At 39.9% G+C, this 19,071-nt stretch overlaps 1 protein-coding gene across 1 annotated transcript in view; it reads left to right on the top strand.

Annotated features, from left to right (window-relative positions):
• lrp11 (low density lipoprotein receptor-related protein 11) overlaps nt 1-19,071 on the top strand; it is a 67,520-nt gene that overhangs the window by 46,790 nt on the left and 1,659 nt on the right. Inside the window, exons 5-8 of the mRNA XM_014205040.3 lie at nt 17,249-17,500; nt 18,422-18,592; nt 18,736-18,795; nt 18,901-19,017. Of these exons, the coding sequence (XP_014060515.1) occupies nt 17,249-17,500; nt 18,422-18,592; nt 18,736-18,795; nt 18,901-19,017 (600 nt within the window). The remainder of the gene's footprint in view (nt 1-17,248; nt 17,501-18,421; nt 18,593-18,735; nt 18,796-18,900; nt 19,018-19,071) is intronic.

Genomic DNA, 19,071 nt, shown 5'->3' with positions numbered 1-19,071 from the left:
GTGGTTTTAGACTTTATTGTACCAGGATGGGGTGTAGTTTTAGACTTTATTGTACCAGGATGGGGTGTAGTTTTAGACTTTATTGTACCAGGATGGAGTGTGGTTTTAGACTTTATTGTACCAGGATGGGGTGTAGTTTTAGATTTTATTGTACCAGGATGGAGCTTAGATTTAGACTTTATTGTACTAGGATGGATTGTAGTTTGAGACTTTATTGTACCAGGATGGGGTGTAGTTTTAGACTTTATTGTACCAGGATGGGGTGTAGTTTTAGACTTTATTGTACTAGAATGGGGTGTAGTTTTAGACATTAATGTACCAGGATGGAGTGTAGTTTTAGACTTTATTTTACCAGGGTGGGGTGTAGTTTTAGACTTTATTGTACTAGGATGGAGTGTAGTTTGAGACTTTATTGTACCAGGGTGGGGTGTTGTTTTAGACTTTATTGTACCAGGATGGAGTGTGGTTTTAGACTTTATTGTACCAGGATGGGGTGTAGTTTTAGACTTTATTGTACCAGGATGGGGTGTAGTTTTAGACTTTATTGTACCAGGATGGGGTGTAGTTTTAGACTTTATTGTACCAGGATGGGGTGTAGTTTTAGACTTTATTGTACCAGGATGGGGTGTAGTTTTAGACTTTATTGTACCAGGATGGGGTGTAGTTTTAGACTTTGTTGTACTAGAATGGAGTGTAGTTTTAGACATTATTGTACCAGGATGGAGTGTAGTTTTAGACTTTATTGTACCAGGGTGGGGTGTAGTTGTAGACTTCATTGTACTAGGATGGAGTGTAGTTTGAGACTTTATTATACCAGGGTGGGGTGTTGTTTTAGACTTTATTGTACCAGGATGGGGTGTAGTTTTAGACTTTATTGTACCAGGATGGAGCGTAGTTTTAGACATTATTGTACCAGGATGGAGTGTAGTTTTAGACTTTATTGTACCAGGGTGGGGTGTAGTTTTAGACTTTATTGTACCAGGGTAGGGTGTAGTTTTAGACTTTATTGTACCAGGATGGAGTGTAGTTTTAGACTTTATTGTACCAGGATGGGGTGTAGTTTTAGACTTTATTGTACCAGGATGGGGTGTAGTTTTAGACTTTATTGTACTAGAATGGGGTGTAGTTTTAGACATTATTGTACCAGGATGGAGTGTAGTTTTAGACCTTATTGTACCAGGGTGGGGTGTAGTTTTAGACTTTATTGTACTAGGATGGAGTGTAGTTTGAGACTTTATTGTACCAGGGTGGGGTGTTGTTTTAGACTTTATTGTACCAGGATGGGGTGTCGTTTTAGACTTTATTGTACCAGGGTGGGGTGTAGTTTTAGACTTTATTGTACCAGGATGGAGTGTGGTTTTAGACTTTATTGTACCAGGATGGGGTGTAGTTTTAGATTTTATTGTACCAGGATGGAGTGTAGTTTTAGACTTTATTGTACCAGGATTGAGTGTGGTTTTAGACTTTATTGTACCAGGATGGGGTGTAGTTTTAGATTTTATTGTACCAGGATGGAGCTTAGATTTAGACTTTATTGTACTAGGATGGATTGTAGTTTGAGACTTTATTGTACCAGGATGGGGTGTAGTTTTAGACTTTATTGTACCAGGATGGGGTGTAGTTTTAGACTTTATTGTACTAGAATGGGGTGTAGTTTTAGACATTATTGTACCAGGATGGAGTGTAGTTTTAGACTTTATTTTACCAGGGTGGGGTGTAGTTTTAGACTTTATTGTACTAGGATGGAGTGTAGTTTGAGACTTTATTGTACCAGGGTGGGGTGTTGTTTTAGACTTTATTGTACCAGGATGGAGTGTGGTTTTAGACTTTATTGTACCAGGATGGGGTGTGGTTTTAGACTTTATTGTACCAGGATGGGGTGTAGTTTTAGACTTTATTGTACCAGGATGGGGTGTAGTTTTAGACTTTATTGTACCAGGATGGAGTGTGGTTTTAGACTTTATTGTACCAGGATGGGGTGTAGTTTTAGATTTTATTGTACCAGGATGGAGCTTAGATTTAGACTTTATTGTACTAGGATGGATTGTAGTTTGAGACTTTATTGTACCAGGATGGGGTGTAGTTTTAGACTTTATTGTACCAGGATGGGGTGTAGTTTTAGACTTTATTGTACTAGAATGGGGTGTAGTTTTAGACATTAATGTACCAGGATGGAGTGTAGTTTTAGACTTTATTTTACCAGGGTGGGGTGTAGTTTTAGACTTTATTGTACTAGGATGGAGTGTAGTTTGAGACTTTATTGTACCAGGGTGGGGTGTTGTTTTAGACTTTATTGTACCAGGATGGAGTGTGGTTTTAGACTTTATTGTACCAGGATGGGGTGTAGTTTTAGACTTTATTGTACCAGGATGGGGTGTAGTTTTAGACTTTATTGTACCAGGATGGGGTGTAGTTTTAGACTTTATTGTACCAGGATGGGGTGTAGTTTTAGACTTTATTGTACCAGGATGGGGTGTAGTTTTAGACTTTATTGTACCAGGATGGGGTGTAGTTTTAGACTTTGTTGTACTAGAATGGAGTGTAGTTTTAGACATTATTGTACCAGGATGGAGTGTAGTTTTAGACTTTATTGTACCAGGGTGGGGTGTAGTTGTAGACTTCATTGTACTAGGATGGAGTGTAGTTTGAGACTTTATTATACCAGGGTGGGGTGTTGTTTTAGACTTTATTGTACCAGGATGGGGTGTAGTTTTAGACTTTATTGTACCAGGATGGAGCGTAGTTTTAGACATTATTGTACCAGGATGGAGTGTAGTTTTAGACTTTATTGTACCAGGGTGGGGTGTAGTTTTAGACTTTATTGTACCAGGGTAGGGTGTAGTTTTAGACTTTATTGTACCAGGATGGAGTGAAGTTTTAGACTTTATTGTACCAGGATGGAGTGTAGTTTTAGACTTTATTGTACCAGGATGGAGTGTAGTTTTAGACTTTATTGTACCAGGGTGGGGTGTAGTTTTAGACTTTATTGTACCAGGGTGGGGTGTAGTTTTATACTTTATTGTACCAGGGTGGGGTGTAGTTTTAGACTTTATTGTACCAGGGTGGGGTGTAGTTTTAGACTTTATTGTACCAGGATGGAGTGTAGTTTTAGACTTTATTGTACCAGGGTGGGGTGTAGTTTTAGACTTTATTGTACCAGGGTGGGGTGTAGTTTTAGACTTTATTGTACTAGGATGGAGTGTAGTTTTAGACTTTATTGTACCACGGTGGGGTGTAGTTTTAGACTTTATTGTACCAGGGTGGGGTGTAGTTTTAGACTTTATTGTACCAGGGTGGGGTGTAGTTTTAGACTTTATTGTACCAGGGTGGGGTGTAATTTTAGATTTTATTGTACCAGGGTGGGGTGTAATTTTAGACTTTATTGTACCAGGGTGGGGTGTAGTTTTAGACTTTATTGTACCAGGATGGGGTGTAGTTTTAGACTTTATTGTACCAGGATGGGGTGTAGTTTTAGACTTTATTTTACCAGGATGGGGTGTAGTTTTAGACTTTATTGTACTAGAATGGGGTGTAGTTTTAGACATTATTGTACCAGGATGGAGTGTAGTTTTAGACTTTATTGTACCAGGGTGGGGTGTAGTTTTAGACTTTATTGTACTAGGATGGAGTGTAGTTTGAGACTTTATTGTACCAGGGTGGGGTGTTGTTTTAGACTTTATTGTACCAGGATGGGGTGTCGTTTTAGACTTTATTGTACCAGGGTGGGGTGTAGTTTTAGACTTTATTGTACCAGGATGGAGTGTGGTTTTAGACTTTATTGTACCAGGATGGGGTGTAGTTTTAGATTTTATTGTACCAGGATGGAGTGTAGTTTTAGACTTTATTGTACCAGGATTGAGTGTGGTTTTAGACTTTATTGTACCAGGATGGGGTGTAGTTTTAGATTTTATTGTACCAGGATGGAGCTTAGATTTAGACTTTATTGTACTAGGATGGATTGTAGTTTGAGACTTTATTGTACCAGGATGGGGTGTAGTTTTAGACTTTATTGTACCAGGATGGGGTGTAGTTTTAGACTTTATTGTACTAGAATGGGGTGTAGTTTTAGACATTAATGTACCAGGATGGAGTGTAGTTTTAGACTTTATTTTACCAGGGTGGGGTGTAGTTTTAGACTTTATTGTACTAGGATGGAGTGTAGTTTGAGACTTTATTGTACCAGGGTGGGGTGTTGTTTTAGACTTTATTGTACCAGGATGGAGTGTGGTTTTAGACTTTATTGTACCAGGATGGGGTGTGGTTTTAGACTTTATTGTACCAGGATGGGGTGTAGTTTTAGACTTTATTGTACCAGGATGGGGTGTAGTTTTAGACTTTATTGTACCAGGATGGAGTGTGGTTTTAGACTTTATTGTACCAGGATGGGGTGTAGTTTTAGATTTTATTGTACCAGGATGGAGCTTAGATTTAGACTTTATTGTACTAGGATGGATTGTAGTTTGAGACTTTATTGTACCAGGATGGGGTGTAGTTTTAGACTTTATTGTACCAGGATGGGGTGTAGTTTTAGACTTTATTGTACTAGAATGGGGTGTAGTTTTAGACATTAATGTACCAGGATGGAGTGTAGTTTTAGACTTTATTTTACCAGGGTGGGGTGTAGTTTTAGACTTTATTGTACTAGGATGGAGTGTAGTTTGAGACTTTATTGTACCAGGGTGGGGTGTTGTTTTAGACTTTATTGTACCAGGATGGAGTGTGGTTTTAGACTTTATTGTACCAGGATGGGGTGTAGTTTTAGACTTTATTGTACCAGGATGGGGTGTAGTTTTAGACTTTATTGTACCAGGATGGGGTGTAGTTTTAGACTTTATTGTACCAGGATGGGGTGTAGTTTTAGACTTTATTGTACCAGGATGGGGTGTAGTTTTAGACTTTATTGTACCAGGATGGGGTGTAGTTTTAGACTTTGTTGTACTAGAATGGAGTGTAGTTTTAGACATTATTGTACCAGGATGGAGTGTAGTTTTAGACTTTATTGTACCAGGGTGGGGTGTAGTTGTAGACTTCATTGTACTAGGATGGAGTGTAGTTTGAGACTTTATTATACCAGGGTGGGGTGTTGTTTTAGACTTTATTGTACCAGGATGGGGTGTAGTTTTAGACTTTATTGTACCAGGATGGAGCGTAGTTTTAGACATTATTGTACCAGGATGGAGTGTAGTTTTAGACTTTATTGTACCAGGGTGGGGTGTAGTTTTAGACTTTATTGTACCAGGGTAGGGTGTAGTTTTAGACTTTATTGTACCAGGATGGAGTGAAGTTTTAGACTTTATTGTACCAGGATGGAGTGTAGTTTTAGACTTTATTGTACCAGGATGGAGTGTAGTTTTAGACTTTATTGTACCAGGGTGGGGTGTAGTTTTAGACTTTATTGTACCAGGGTGGGGTGTAGTTTTATACTTTATTGTACCAGGGTGGGGTGTAGTTTTAGACTTTATTGTACCAGGGTGGGGTGTAGTTTTAGACTTTATTGTACCAGGATGGAGTGTAGTTTTAGACTTTATTGTACCAGGGTGGGGTGTAGTTTTAGACTTTATTGTACCAGGGTGGGGTGTAGTTTTAGACTTTATTGTACTAGGATGGAGTGTAGTTTTAGACTTTATTGTACCACGGTGGGGTGTAGTTTTAGACTTTATTGTACCAGGGTGGGGTGTAGTTTTAGACTTTATTGTACCAGGGTGGGGTGTAGTTTTAGACTTTATTGTACCAGGGTGGGGTGTAATTTTAGATTTTATTGTACCAGGGTGGGGTGTAATTTTAGACTTTATTGTACCAGGGTGGGGTGTAGTTTTAGACTTTATTGTACCAGGATGGGGTGTAGTTTTATACTTTATTGTACCAGGGTGGGGTGTAGTTTTAGACTTTATTGTACCAGGGTGGGGTGTAGTTTTAGACTTTATTGTACCAGGGTGGGGTGTAGTTTTAGACTTTATTGTACCAGGGTGGGGTGTAGTTTTAGACTTTATTGTACTAGGATGGAGTGTAGTTTTAGACATTATTGTACCAGGATGGAGTGTAGTTTTAGACTTTATTGTACCAGGGTGGGGTGTAGTTTTAGACTTTATTGTACTAGGATGGAGTGTAGTTTGAGACTTTATTGTACCAGGGTGGGGTGTAGTTTTAGATTTTATTGTACCAGGATGGAGTGTAGTTTTAGACTTTATTGTACCAGGATGGGGTGTAGTTTTAGACTTTATTGTACCAGGATGGAGTGTAGTTTTAGACTTTATTGTACCAGGGTGGGGTGTAGTTTTAGACTTTATTGTACTAGGATGGAGTGTAGTTTGAGACTTTATTGTACCAGGGTGGGGTGTTGTTTTAGACTTTATTGTACCAGGATGGGGTGTAGTTTTAGACTTTATTGTACCAGGGTGGGGTGTAGTTTTAGACTTTATTGTACCAGGATGGAGTGTGGTTTTAGACTTTATTGTACCAGGATGGGGTGTAGTTTTAGATTTTATTGTACCAGGATGGAGTGTAGTTTTAGACTTTATTGTACCAGGATGGAGTGTGGTTTTAGACTTTATTGTACCAGGATGGGGTGTAGTTTTAGATTTTATTGTACCAGGATGGAGCTTAGATTTAGACTTTATTGTACTAGGATGGAGTGTAGTTTGAGACTTTATTGTACCAGGATGGGGTGTAGTTTTAGACTTTATTGTACCAGGATGGGGTGTAGTTTTAGACTTTATTGTACTAGGATGGGGTGTAGTTTTAGACATTATTGTACCAGGATGGAGTGTAGTTTTAGACTTTATTGTACCAGGGTGGGGTGTAGTTTTAGACTTTATTGTACTAGGGTGGAGTGTAGTTTGAGACTTTATTGTACCAGGGTGGGGTGTTGTTTTAGACTTTATTGTACCAGGATGGAGTGTGGTTTTAGACTTTATTGTACCAGGATGGGGTGTAGTTTTAGACTTTATTGTACCAGGATGGGGTGTAGTTTTAGACTTTATTGTACCAGGATGGGGTGTAGTTTTAGACTTTATTATACCAGGGTGGGGTGTTGTTTTAGACTTTATTGTACCAGGATGGGGTGTAGTTTTAGACTTTATTGTACCAGGATGGAGCGTAGTTTTAGACATTATTGTACCAGGATGGAGTGTAGTTTTAGACTTTATTGTACCAGGGTGGGGTGTAGTTTTAGACTTTATTGTACCAGGGTGGGGTGTAGTTTTAGACTTTATTGTACCAGGGTGGGGTGTAGTTTTAGACTTTATTGTACCAGGATGGAGTGTAGTTTTAGACTTTATTGTACCAGGGTGGGGTGTAGTTTTAGACTTTATTGTACCAGGATGGGGTGTAGTTTTAGACTTTATTGTACCAGGGTGGGGTGTAGTTTTAGACTTTATTGTACCAGGGTGGGGTGTAGTTTTAGACTTTATTGTACCAGGACTTTATTGTACCAGGGTGGGGTGTAGTTTTAGACTTTATTGTACCAGGATGGAGTGTAGTTTTAGACTTTATTGTACCAGGATGGAGTGTAGTTTTAGACTTTATTGTACCAGGGTGGGGTGTAATTTTAGACTTTATTGTACCAGGGTGGGGTGTAGTTTTAGACTTTATTGTACCAGGATGGGGTGTAGTTTTATACTTTATTGTACCAGGGTGGGGTGTAGTTTTAGACTTTATTGTACCAGGGTGGGGTGTAGTTTTAGACTTTATTGTACCAGGATGGAGTGTAGTTTTAGACTTTATTGTACCAGGGTGGGGTGTAGTTTTAGACTTTATTGTACCAGGGTGGGGTGTAGTTTTAGACTTTATTGTACTAGGATGGAGTGTAGTTTTAGACATTATTGTACCAGGATGGAGTGTAGTTTTAGACTTTATTGTACCAGGGTGGGGTGTAGTTTTAGACTTTATTGTACTAGGATGGAGTGTAGTTTTAGACTTTATTGTACCAGGGTGGGGTGTAGTTTTAGATTTTATTGTACCAGGATGGAGTGTAGTTTTAGACTTTATTGTACCAGGATGGGGTGTAGTTTTAGACTTTATTGTACCAGGATGGGGTGTAGTTTTAGACTTTATTGTACTAGAATGGGGTGTAGTTTTAGACATTATTGTACCAGGATGGAGTGTAGTTTTAGACTTTATTGTACCAGGGTGGGGTGTAGTTTTAGACTTTATTGTACTAGGATGGAGTGTAGTTTGAGACTTTATTGTACCAGGGTGGGGTGTTGTTTTAGACTTTATTGTACCAGGATGGGGTGTAGTTTTAGACTTTATTGTACCAGGGTGGGGTGTAGTTTTAGACTTTATTGTACCAGGATGGAGTGTGGTTTTAGACTTTATTGTACCAGGATGGGGTGTAGTTTTAGATTTTATTGTACCAGGATGGAGTGTAGTTTTAGACTTTATTGTACCAGGATGGAGTGTGGTTTTAGACTTTATTGTACCAGGATGGGGTGTAGTTTTAGATTTTATTGTACCAGGATGGAGTGTAGTTTTAGACTTTATTGTACCAGGGTGGGGTGTAGTTTTAGACTTTATTGTACTAGGATGGAGTGTAGTTTTAGACTTTATTGTACCAGGGTGGGGTGTAGTTTTAGACTTTATTGTACCAGGATGGGGTGTAGTTTTAGACTTTATTGTACTAGGATGGGGTGTAGTTTTAGACATTATTGTACCAGGATGGAGTGTAGTTTTAGACTTTATTGTACCAGGGTGGGGTGTAGTTTTAGACTTTATTGTACTAGGATGGAGTGTAGTTTGAGACTTTATTGTACCAGGGTGGGGTGTTGTTTTAGACTTTATTGTACCAGGATGGGGTGTAGTTTTAGACTTTATTGTACCAGGGTGGGGTGTAGTTTTAGACTTTATTGTACCAGGATGGAGTGTGGTTTTAGACTTTATTGTACCAGGATGGGGTGTAGTTTTAGATTTTATTGTACCAGGATGGAGTGTAGTTTTAGACTTTATTGTACCAGGATGGAGTGTGGTTTTAGACTTTATTGTACCAGGATGGGGTGTAGTTTTAGATTTTATTGTACCAGGATGGAGCTTAGATTTAGACTTTATTGTACTAGGATGGAGTGTAGTTTGAGACTTTATTGTACCAGGATGGGGTGTAGTTTTAGACTTTATTGTACCAGGATGGGGTGTAGTTTTAGACTTTATTGTACTAGGATGGGGTGTAGTTTTAGACATTATTGTACCAGGATGGAGTGTAGTTTTAGACTTTATTGTACCAGGGTGGGGTGTAGTTTTAGACTTTATTGTACTAGGGTGGAGTGTAGTTTGAGACTTTATTGTACCAGGGTGGGGTGTTGTTTTAGACTTTATTGTACCAGGATGGGGTGTAGTTTTAGACTTTATTGTACCAGGATGGGGTGTAGTTTTAGACTTTATTGTACCAGGATGGGGTGTAGTTTTAGACTTTATTGTACCAGGATGGGGTGTAGTTTTAGACTTTATTGTACCAGGATGGGGTGTAGTTTTAGACTTTATTGTACTAGAATGGAGTGTAGTTTTAGACATTATTGTACCAGGATGGAGTGTAGTTTGAGACTTTATTGTACCAGGGTGGGGTGTAGTTTTAGACTTTATTGTACCAGGATGGGGTGTAGTTTTAGACTTTATTGTACCAGGATGGAGCGTAGTTTTAGACATTATTGTACCAGGATGGAGTGTAGTTTTAGACTTTATTGTACCAGGGTGGGGTGTAGTTTTAGACTTTATTGTACCAGGGTAGGGTGTAGTTTTAGACTTTATTGTACCAGGATGGAGTGAAGTTTTAGACTTTATTGTACCAGGATGGAGTGTAGTTTTAGACTTTATTGTACCAGGATGGAGTGTAGTTTTAGACTTTATTGTACCAGGGTGGGGTGTAGTTTTAGACTTTATTGTACCAGGGTGGGGTGTAGTTTTAGACTTTATTGTACCAGGATGGGGTGTAGTTTTAGACTTTATTGTACCAGGATGGGGTGTAGTTTTAGACTTTATTGTACCAGGATGGGGTGTAGTTTTAGACTTTATTGTACCAGGATGGGGTGTAGTTTTAGACTTTATTGTACTAGAATGGAGTGTAGTTTTAGACATGATTGTACCAGGATGGAGTGTAGTTTTAGACTTTATTGTACCAGGGTGGGGTGTAGTTTTAGACTTTATTGTACCAGGGTGGGGTGTAGTTTTAGACTTTATTGTACCAGGATGGAGTGTAGTTTTAGACTTTATTGTACCAGGATGGGGTGTAGTTTTAGACTTTATTGTACCAGGGTGGGGTGTAGTTTTAGACTTTATTGTACCAGGGTGGGGTGTAGTTTTAGACTTTATTGTACCAGGGTGGGGTGTAGTTTTAGACTTTATTGTACCAGGATGGGGTGTAGTTTTAGACTTTATTGTACCAGGATGGGGTGTAGTTTTAGACTTTATTGTACCAGGATGGGGTGTAGTTTTAGACTTTATTGTACCAGGATGGAGTGTAGTTTTAGACTTGATTGTACCAGGGTGGGGTGTAGTTTTAGACTTTATTGTACCAGGGTGGGGTGTAGTTTTAGACTTTATTGTACCAGGGTGGGGTGTAGTTTTAGACTTTATTGTACCAGGATGGAGTGTAGTTTTAGACTTTATTGTACCAGGATGGAGTGTAGTTTTAGACTTTATTGTACCAGGGTGGGGTGTAATTTTAGACTTTATTGTACCAGGGTGGGGTGTAGTTTTAGACTTTATTGTACCAGGGTGGGGTGTAGTTTTAGACTTTATTGTACCAGGATGGAGTGTAGTTTTAGACTTTATTGTACCAGGGTGGGGTGTAGTTTTAGACTTTATTGTACCAGGGTGGGGTGTAGTTTTAGACTTTATTGTACTAGGATGGAGTGTAGTTTTAGACTTTATTGTACCAGGGTGGGGTGTAGTTTTAGATTTTATTGTACCAGGATGGAGTGTAGTTTTAGACTTTATTGTACCAGGATGGGGTGTAGTTTTAGACTTTATTGTACCAGGATGGGGTGTAGTTTTAGACTTTATTGTACTAGAATGGGGTGTAGTTTTAGACATTATTGTACCAGGATGGAGTGTAGTTTTAGACTTTATTGTACCAGGGTGGGGTGTAGTTTTAGACTTTATTGTACCAGGATGGAGTGTAGTTTTAGACTTTATTGTACCAGGATGGGGTGTAGTTTTAGACTTTATTGTACCAGGATGGAGTGTAGTTTTAGACTTTATTGTACCAGGGTGGGGTGTAGTTTTAGACTTTATTGTACCAGGATGGAGTGTAGTTTTAGACTTTATTGTACCAGGGTGGGGTGTAGTTTTAGACTTTATTGTACCAGGGTGGGGTGTAGTTTTAGACTTTATTGTACCAGGGTGGGGTGTAGTTTTAGACTTTATTGTACCAGGATGGAGTGTAGTTTTAGACTTTATTGTACCAGGATGGGGTGTAGTTTTAGACTTTATTGTACCAGGATGGAGTGTAGTTTTAGACTTTATTGTACCAGGATGGAGTGTGGTTTTAGACTTTATTGTACCAGGATGGGGTGTAGTTTTAGATTTTATTGTACCAGGATGGAGCTTAGATTTAGACTTTATTGTACTAGGATGGAGTGTAGTTTGAGACTTTATTGTACCAGGATGGGGTGTAGTTTTAGACTTTATTGTACCAGGGTGGGGTGTAGTTTTAGACTTTATTGTACCAGGGTGGGGTGTAGTTTTAGACTTTATTGTACTAGGATGGAGTGTAGTTTTAGACATTATTGTACCAGGATGGAGTGTAGTTTTAGACTTTATTGTACCAGGGTGGGGTGTAGTTTTAGACTTTATTGTACTAGGATGGAGTGTAGTTTTAGACTTTATTGTACCAGGGTGGGGTGTAGTTTTAGATTTTATTGTACCAGGATGGAGTGTAGTTTTAGACTTTATTGTACCAGGATGGGGTGTAGTTTTAGACTTTATTGTACCAGGATGGGGTGTAGTTTTAGACTTTATTGTACTAGAATGGGGTGTAGTTTTAGACATTATTGTACCAGGATGGAGTGTAGTTTTAGACTTTATTGTACCAGGGTGGGGTGTAGTTTTAGACTTTATTGTACTAGGATGGAGTGTAGTTTGAGACTTTATTGTACCAGGGTGGGGTGTTGTTTTAGACTTTATTGTACCAGGATGGGGTGTAGTTTTAGACTTTATTGTACCAGGGTGGGGTGTAGTTTTAGACTTTATTGTACCAGGATGGAGTGTGGTTTTAGACTTTATTGTACCAGGATGGGGTGTAGTTTTAGATTTTATTGTACCAGGATGGAGTGTAGTTTTAGACTTTATTGTACCAGGATGGAGTGTGGTTTTAGACTTTATTGTACCAGGATGGGGTGTAGTTTTAGATTTTATTGTACCAGGATGGAGCTTAGATTTAGACTTTATTGTACTAGGATGGAGTGTAGTTTGAGACTTTATTGTACCAGGATGGGGTGTAGTTTTAGACTTTATTGTACCAGGATGGGGTGTAGTTTTAGACTTTATTGTACTAGAATGGGGTGTAGTTTCAGACATTATTGTACCAGGATGGAGTGTAGTTTTAGACTTTATTTTACCAGGGTGGGGTGTAGTTTTAGACTTTATTGTACTAGGATGGAGTGTAGTTTGAGACTTTATTGTACCAGGGTGGGGTGTTGTTTTAGACTTTATTGTACCAGGATGGAGTGTGGTTTTAGACTTTATTGTACCAGGATGGGGTGTAGTTTTAGACTTTATTGTACCAGGATGGGGTGTAGTTTTAGACTTTATTGTACCAGGATGGGGTGTAGTTTGAGACTTTATTATACCAGGGTGGGGTGTTGTTTTAGACTTTATTGTACCAGGATGGGGTGTAGTTTTAGACTTTATTGTACCAGGATGGAGCGTAGTTTTAGACATTATTGTACCAGGATGGAGTGTAGTTTTAGACTTTATTGTACCAGGGTGGGGTGTAGTTTTATACTTTATTGTACCAGGGTGGGGTGTAGTTTTAGACTTTATTGTACCAGGGTGGGGTGTAGTTTTAGACTTTATTGTACCAGGATGGAGTGTAGTTTTAGACTTTATTGTACCAGGGTGGGGTGTAGTTTTAGACTTTATTGTACCAGGATGGGGTGTAGTTTTATACTTTATTGTACCAGGGTGGGGTGTAGTTTTATACTTTATTGTACCAGGGTGGGGTGTAGTTTTAGACTTTATTGTACCAGGGTGGGGTGTAGTTTTAGACTTTATTGTACCAGGGTGGGGTGTAGTTTTAGACTTTATTGTACTATGATGGAGTGTAGTTTTAGACATTATTGTACCAGGATGGAGTGTAGTTTTAGACTTTATTGTACCAGGGTGGGGTGTAGTTTTAGACTTTATTGTACTAGGATGGAGTGTAGTTTGAGACTTTATTGTACCAGGGTGGGGTGTAGTTTTAGATTTTATTGTACCAGGATGGAGTGTAGTTTTAGACTTTATTGTACCAGGATGGGGTGTAGTTTTAGACTTTATTGTACCAGGATGGGGTGTAGTTTTAGACTTTATTGTACTAGAATGGGGTGTAGTTTTAGACATTATTGTACCAGGATGGAGTGTAGTTTTAGACTTTATTGTACCAGGGTGGGGTGTAGTTTTAGACTTTATTGTACTAGGATGGAGTGTAGTTTGAGACTTTATTGTACCAGGGTGGGGTGTTGTTTTAGACTTTATTGTACCAGGATGGGGTGTAGTTTTAGACTTTATTGTACCAGGGTGGGGTGTAGTTTTAGACTTTATTGTACCAGGATGGAGTGTGGTTTTAGACTTTATTGTACCAGGATGGGGTGTAGTTTTAGATTTTATTGTACCAGGATGGAGTGTAGTTTTAGACTTTATTGTACCAGGATGGAGTGTGGTTTTAGACTTTATTGTACCAGGATGGGGTGTAGTTTTAGATTTTATTGTACCAGGATGGAGCTTAGATTTAGACTTTATTGTACTAGGATGGAGTGTAGTTTGAGACTTTACTGTACCAGGATGGGGTGTAGTTTTAGACTTTATTGTACCAGGATGGGGTGTAGTTTTAGACTTTATTGTACTAGGATGGGGTGTAGTTTTAGACATTATTGTACCAGGATGGAGTGTAGTTTTAGACTTTATTGTACCAGGGTGGGGTGTAGTTTTAGACTTTATTGTACTAGGGTGGAGTGTAGTTTGAGACTTTATTGTACCAGGGTGGGGTGTTGTTTTAGACTTTATTGTACCAGGATGGGGTGTAGTTTTAGACTTTATTGTACCAGGATGGGGTGTAGTTTTAGACTTTATTGTACCAGGATGGGGTGTAGTTTTAGACTTTATTGTACCAGGATGGGGTGTAGTTTTAGACTTTATTGTACCAGGATGGGGTGTAGTTTTAGACTTTATTGTACCAGGATGGGGTGTAGTTTTAGACTTTATTGTACTAGAATGGAGTGTAGTTTTAGACATTATTGTACCAGGATGGAGTGTAGTTTTAGACTTTATTGTACCAGGGTGGGGTGTAGTTGTAGACTTCATTGTACTAGGATGGAGTGTAGTTTGAGACTTTATTGTACCAGGGTGGGGTGTTGTTTTAGACTTTATTGTACCAGGATGGGGTGTATTTTTAGACTTTATTGTACCAGGATGGAGCGTAGTTTTAGACATTATTGTACCAGGATGGAGTGTAGTTTTAGACTTTATTGTACCAGGGTGGGGTGTAGTTTTAGACTTTATTGTACCAGGATGGAGTGTGGTTTTAGACTTTATTGTACCAGGATGGGGTGTAGTTTTAGACTTTATTGTACCAGGATAGACTTTATTGTACCAGGGTAGGGTGTAGTTTTAGACTTTATTGTACCAGGATGGAGTGAAGTTTTAGACTTTATTGTACCAGGATGGAGTGTAGTTTTAGACTTTATTGTACCAGGATGGAGTGTAGTTTTAGACTTTATTGTACCAGGGTGGGGTGTAGTTTTAGACTTTATTGTACCAGGGTGGGGTGTAGTTTTAGACTTTATTGTACCAGGATGGGGTGTAGTTTTAGACTTTATTGTACCAGGATGGGGTGTAGTTTTAGACTTTATTGTACCAGGATGGGGTGTAGTTTTAGACTTTATTGTACCAGGATGGGGTGTAGTTTTAGACTTTATTGTACTAGAATGGAGTGTAGTTTTAGACATGATTGTACCAGGATGGAGTGTAGTTTTAGACTTTATTGTACCAGGGTGGGGTGTAGTTGTAGACTTCATTGTACTAGGATGGAGTGTAGTTTGAGACTTTATTATACCAGGGTGGGGTGTTGTTTTAGACTTTATTGTACCAGGATGGGGTGTAGTTTTAGACTTTATTGTACCAGGGTGGAGCGTAGTTTTAGACATTATTGTACCAGGATGGAGTGTAGTTTTAGACTTTATTGTACCAGGGTGGGGTGTAGTTTTAGACTTTATTGTACCAGGGAAGGGTGTAGTTTTAGACTTTATTGTACCAGGATGGAGTGAAGTTTTAGACTTTATTGTACCAGGATGGAGTGTAGTTTTAGACTTTATTGTACCAGGATGGAGTGTAGTTTTAGACTTTATTGTACCAGGGTGGGGTGTAGTTTTAGACTTTATTGTACCAGGGTGGGGTGTAGTTTTATACTTTATTGTACCAGGGTGGGGTGTAGTTTTAGACTTTATTGTACCAGGGTGGGGTGTAGTTTTAGACTTTATTGTACCAGGATGGAGTGTAGTTTTAGACTTTATTGTACCAGGGTGGGGTGTAGTTTTAGACTTTATTGTACTAGGATGGAGTGTAGTTTTAGACTTTATTGTACCACGGTGGGGTGTAGTTTTAGACTTTATTGTACCAGGGTGGGGTGTAGTTTTAGACTTTATTGTACCAGGGTGGGGTGTAGTTTTAGACTTTATTGTACCAGGGTGGGGTGTAATTTTAGATTTTATTGTACCAGGGTGGGGTGTAATTTTAGACTTTATTGTACCAGGGTGGGGTGTAGTTTTAGACTTTATTGTACCAGGATGGGGTGTAGTTTTAGACTTTATTGTACCAGGGTGGGGTGTAGTTTTAGACTTTATTGTACCAGGGTGGGGTGTAGTTTTAGACTTTATTGTACCAGGGTGGGGTGTAGTTTTAGACTTTATTGTACCAGGGTGGGGTGTAGTTTTAGACTTTATTGTACCAGGATGGAGTGTAGTTTTAGACTTTATTGTACCAGGATGGAGTGTAGTTTTAGATTTTATTGTACCAGGGTGGGGTGTAATTTTAGACTTTATTGTACCAGGGTGGGGTGTAGTTTTATACTTTATTGTACCAGGGTGGGGTGTAGTTTTAGATTTTATTGTACCAGGGTGGGGTGTAATTTTAGACTTTATTGTACCAGGGTGGGGTGTAGTTTTAGACTTTATTGTACCAGGATGGGGTGTAGTTTTATACTTTATTGTACCAGGGTGGGGTGTAGTTTTAGACTTTATTGTACCAGGGTGGGGTGTAGTTTTAGACTTTATTGTACCAGGATGGAGTGTAGTTTTAGACTTTATTGTACCAGGGTGGGGTGTAGTTTTAGACTTTATTGTACCAGGGTGGGGTGTAGTTTTAGACTTTATTGTACTAGGATGGAGTGTAGTTTTAGACATTATTGTACCAGGATGGAGTGTAGTTTTAGACTTTATTGTACCAGGGTGGGGTGTAGTTTTAGTGTAGTTTGAGACTTTATTGTACCAGGGTGGGGTGTTGTTTTAGACTTTATTGTACCAGGATGGGGTGTAGTTTTAGACTTTATTGTACCAGGGTGGGGTGTAGTTTTAGACTTTATTGTACCAGGATGGAGTGTGGTTTTAGACTTTATTGTACCAGGATGGGGTGTAGTTTTAGATTTTATTGTACCAGGATGGAGTGTGGTTTTAGACTTTATTGTACCAGGATGGGGTGTAGTTTTAGATTTTATTGTACCAGGATGGAGTGTAGTTTTAGACTTTATTGTACCAGGATGGAGTGTGGTTTTAGACTTTATTGTACCAGGATGGGGTGTAGTTTTAGATTTTATTGTACCAGGATGGAGCTTAGTTTTAGACTTTATTGTACCAGGATGGAGCATAGTTTTAGACTTTATTGTACCAGGATGGAGCGTAGTTTTAGACTTTATTGTACTAGGATGGAGTGCAGTTTTATACTTGAGTGTACAAGGATGGAGTTGTATGCATGCAGTTCAGTCTGGAATATCAGAGCAAGGAGGGCTGCAGTAAATGAATGATTAGCAGGTGAATGTGTATTTGCACTGTCATCTCTTTCCTCTCTACAGTTGATGGGAACAGGAAGTCGGTGACCCACCCTGCAGGTGCCAGCCCACACAGGCCTGTGGCCCAGCCAGAGGAGACTGAGGACCACTCCATGGCCCAGGGTGGGCCCAAGAAGACCATGGAAGAGGCCAGACCACCTCCACCACAAGCTCCACAAGACCCACAGACCCCACAGTCTCGTGAGAGGAGCAAAGCAGTGCCCCCAGTCCTGCCACAGCCAAGTCACAGTGAACAGGAGAGCCCTGTCAGTCAAGGTACTGTCATTGTGTAGCTATTACCTAGCTATGTTACTACCTAGCTATAAGCCAGTAGGCAATTTAATGCACATGAATCAAAACACCATATTAACAGCTTTGGACAAAAACCTGTAGACAAAAACCAAGTATAGATTAAAGGTTTTGGTCAGCTGTGAAGTAATTCAATCCATTTGGTAGCTGCACATTTCTTCTGGTTGGCCAGAGTTTTGACTGTGCTAGCAGAGAGCAGAAGGCCTTTGTGTGTTAGCTAGTAAGCGCAGAGAGAGACAGATTGAACCCCTGAAGGCAGCCATTGAACCATAGAGCTGATCTGGAACTGTGGAGCGAGGCAGAATACAGCCCACAGGGGCACTCTGTGAGACGAGCAGGGCTGAGATTGGAGTGCAGTCCTGGGACGGGAGTGAGCCTCACAGGGGCCATTTATCCCCATTGTCCCCCCTCAGCGTTGGAACAAAGCACTCCTCTGTCCCCTCAGGTGGGACAGAGAGAGAGAGAGATTTCGTCAGCTGCGACAGGGAGACAGAGCAAAGAGAGGGAGGGAGCGATTTGGTCAGGTGTGACAGAGAGAAGGAACGAGAGATTTGGTCAGGTGGTCTCAGTCTTTGATAAGTTAACATTGGAAGTACCCAGCCTCATCCCTGAGTTAGGCTAGCCTGAGACAGATGATCCAGATGATCCCTGAGTTAGGCTAGCCTGAGACAGATGTGGCGGGGTACTTCCAATGTTAACTTATCAAAGACTCAGACCACCTGACCAAATCTCTCGTTCCTTCTCTCTGTCACACCTGACCAAATCGCTCCCGCCCTCTCTTTGCTCTGTTCTCTTTCTGTCCAACCTGACCAAATCTCTCTCGCTCTCTGCGTTCTCTCTGTCCCACCTGACCAAATCTCTCACTTTCTCTGTTCTTTGTCCCAGCAGAGCCATGTGCAGCTCCCCCTGCTGTGGGGCCGTGCAAAGGCATCTTCCCACGCTGGTTCTATGACCCTGTAGCTGAAGAGTGCAAGCACTTCATCTACGGAGGCTGCAAGGGCAACCATAACAACTTCCTGCAGCAGACAGACTGTGTCAATGAATGTATAGAAAAAACAGGTAGGATTATTCTAGGAGACTACACCTTCTTTGTTTTTTAGAATGAACTGGATTCTGATGTGCATTCTCATTACATATTGAATGAGGTGTACATAATGTAGGAATACAATTATGCAAATGAATAATGGAAACAAATAATTCAGGTACTGCTATCAAGCAAACGACCATGGCACCTCCCCCCACCGCCAAACACACAGCGTCAGGTAAATTCAAATGTTTTATGATTATTACTCCTGAACATGATCATTAATGAGCTGAATACAATCTCTCACCTGTTTCAGTCTTGACCAGTGTATTAACATTTACAGTAGAGACCCCTAAAGTGACCATGAAGTGGCCAGAGACCAAACTACTAGCAGAGAGTGACATGTTCCCAATATCCAAACCACACTCAGTAGTGGGAGGACACCCAGGGCCCGAGTCAGGTCTGTTCAACATCCTTACCAATATTTGGTTATACATGAACAATTCAAGATAGT

This window comes from Salmo salar, chromosome 06 (assembly GCF_965601325.2).
Source record: "Salmo salar chromosome 06, fSalSal1, whole genome shotgun sequence".
Taxonomy (NCBI): domain Eukaryota; kingdom Metazoa; phylum Chordata; class Actinopteri; order Salmoniformes; family Salmonidae; genus Salmo; species Salmo salar.
Note: the sequence above shows the minus strand (reverse complement) of the source record. Positions and strands in the feature narration are given on the sequence as shown.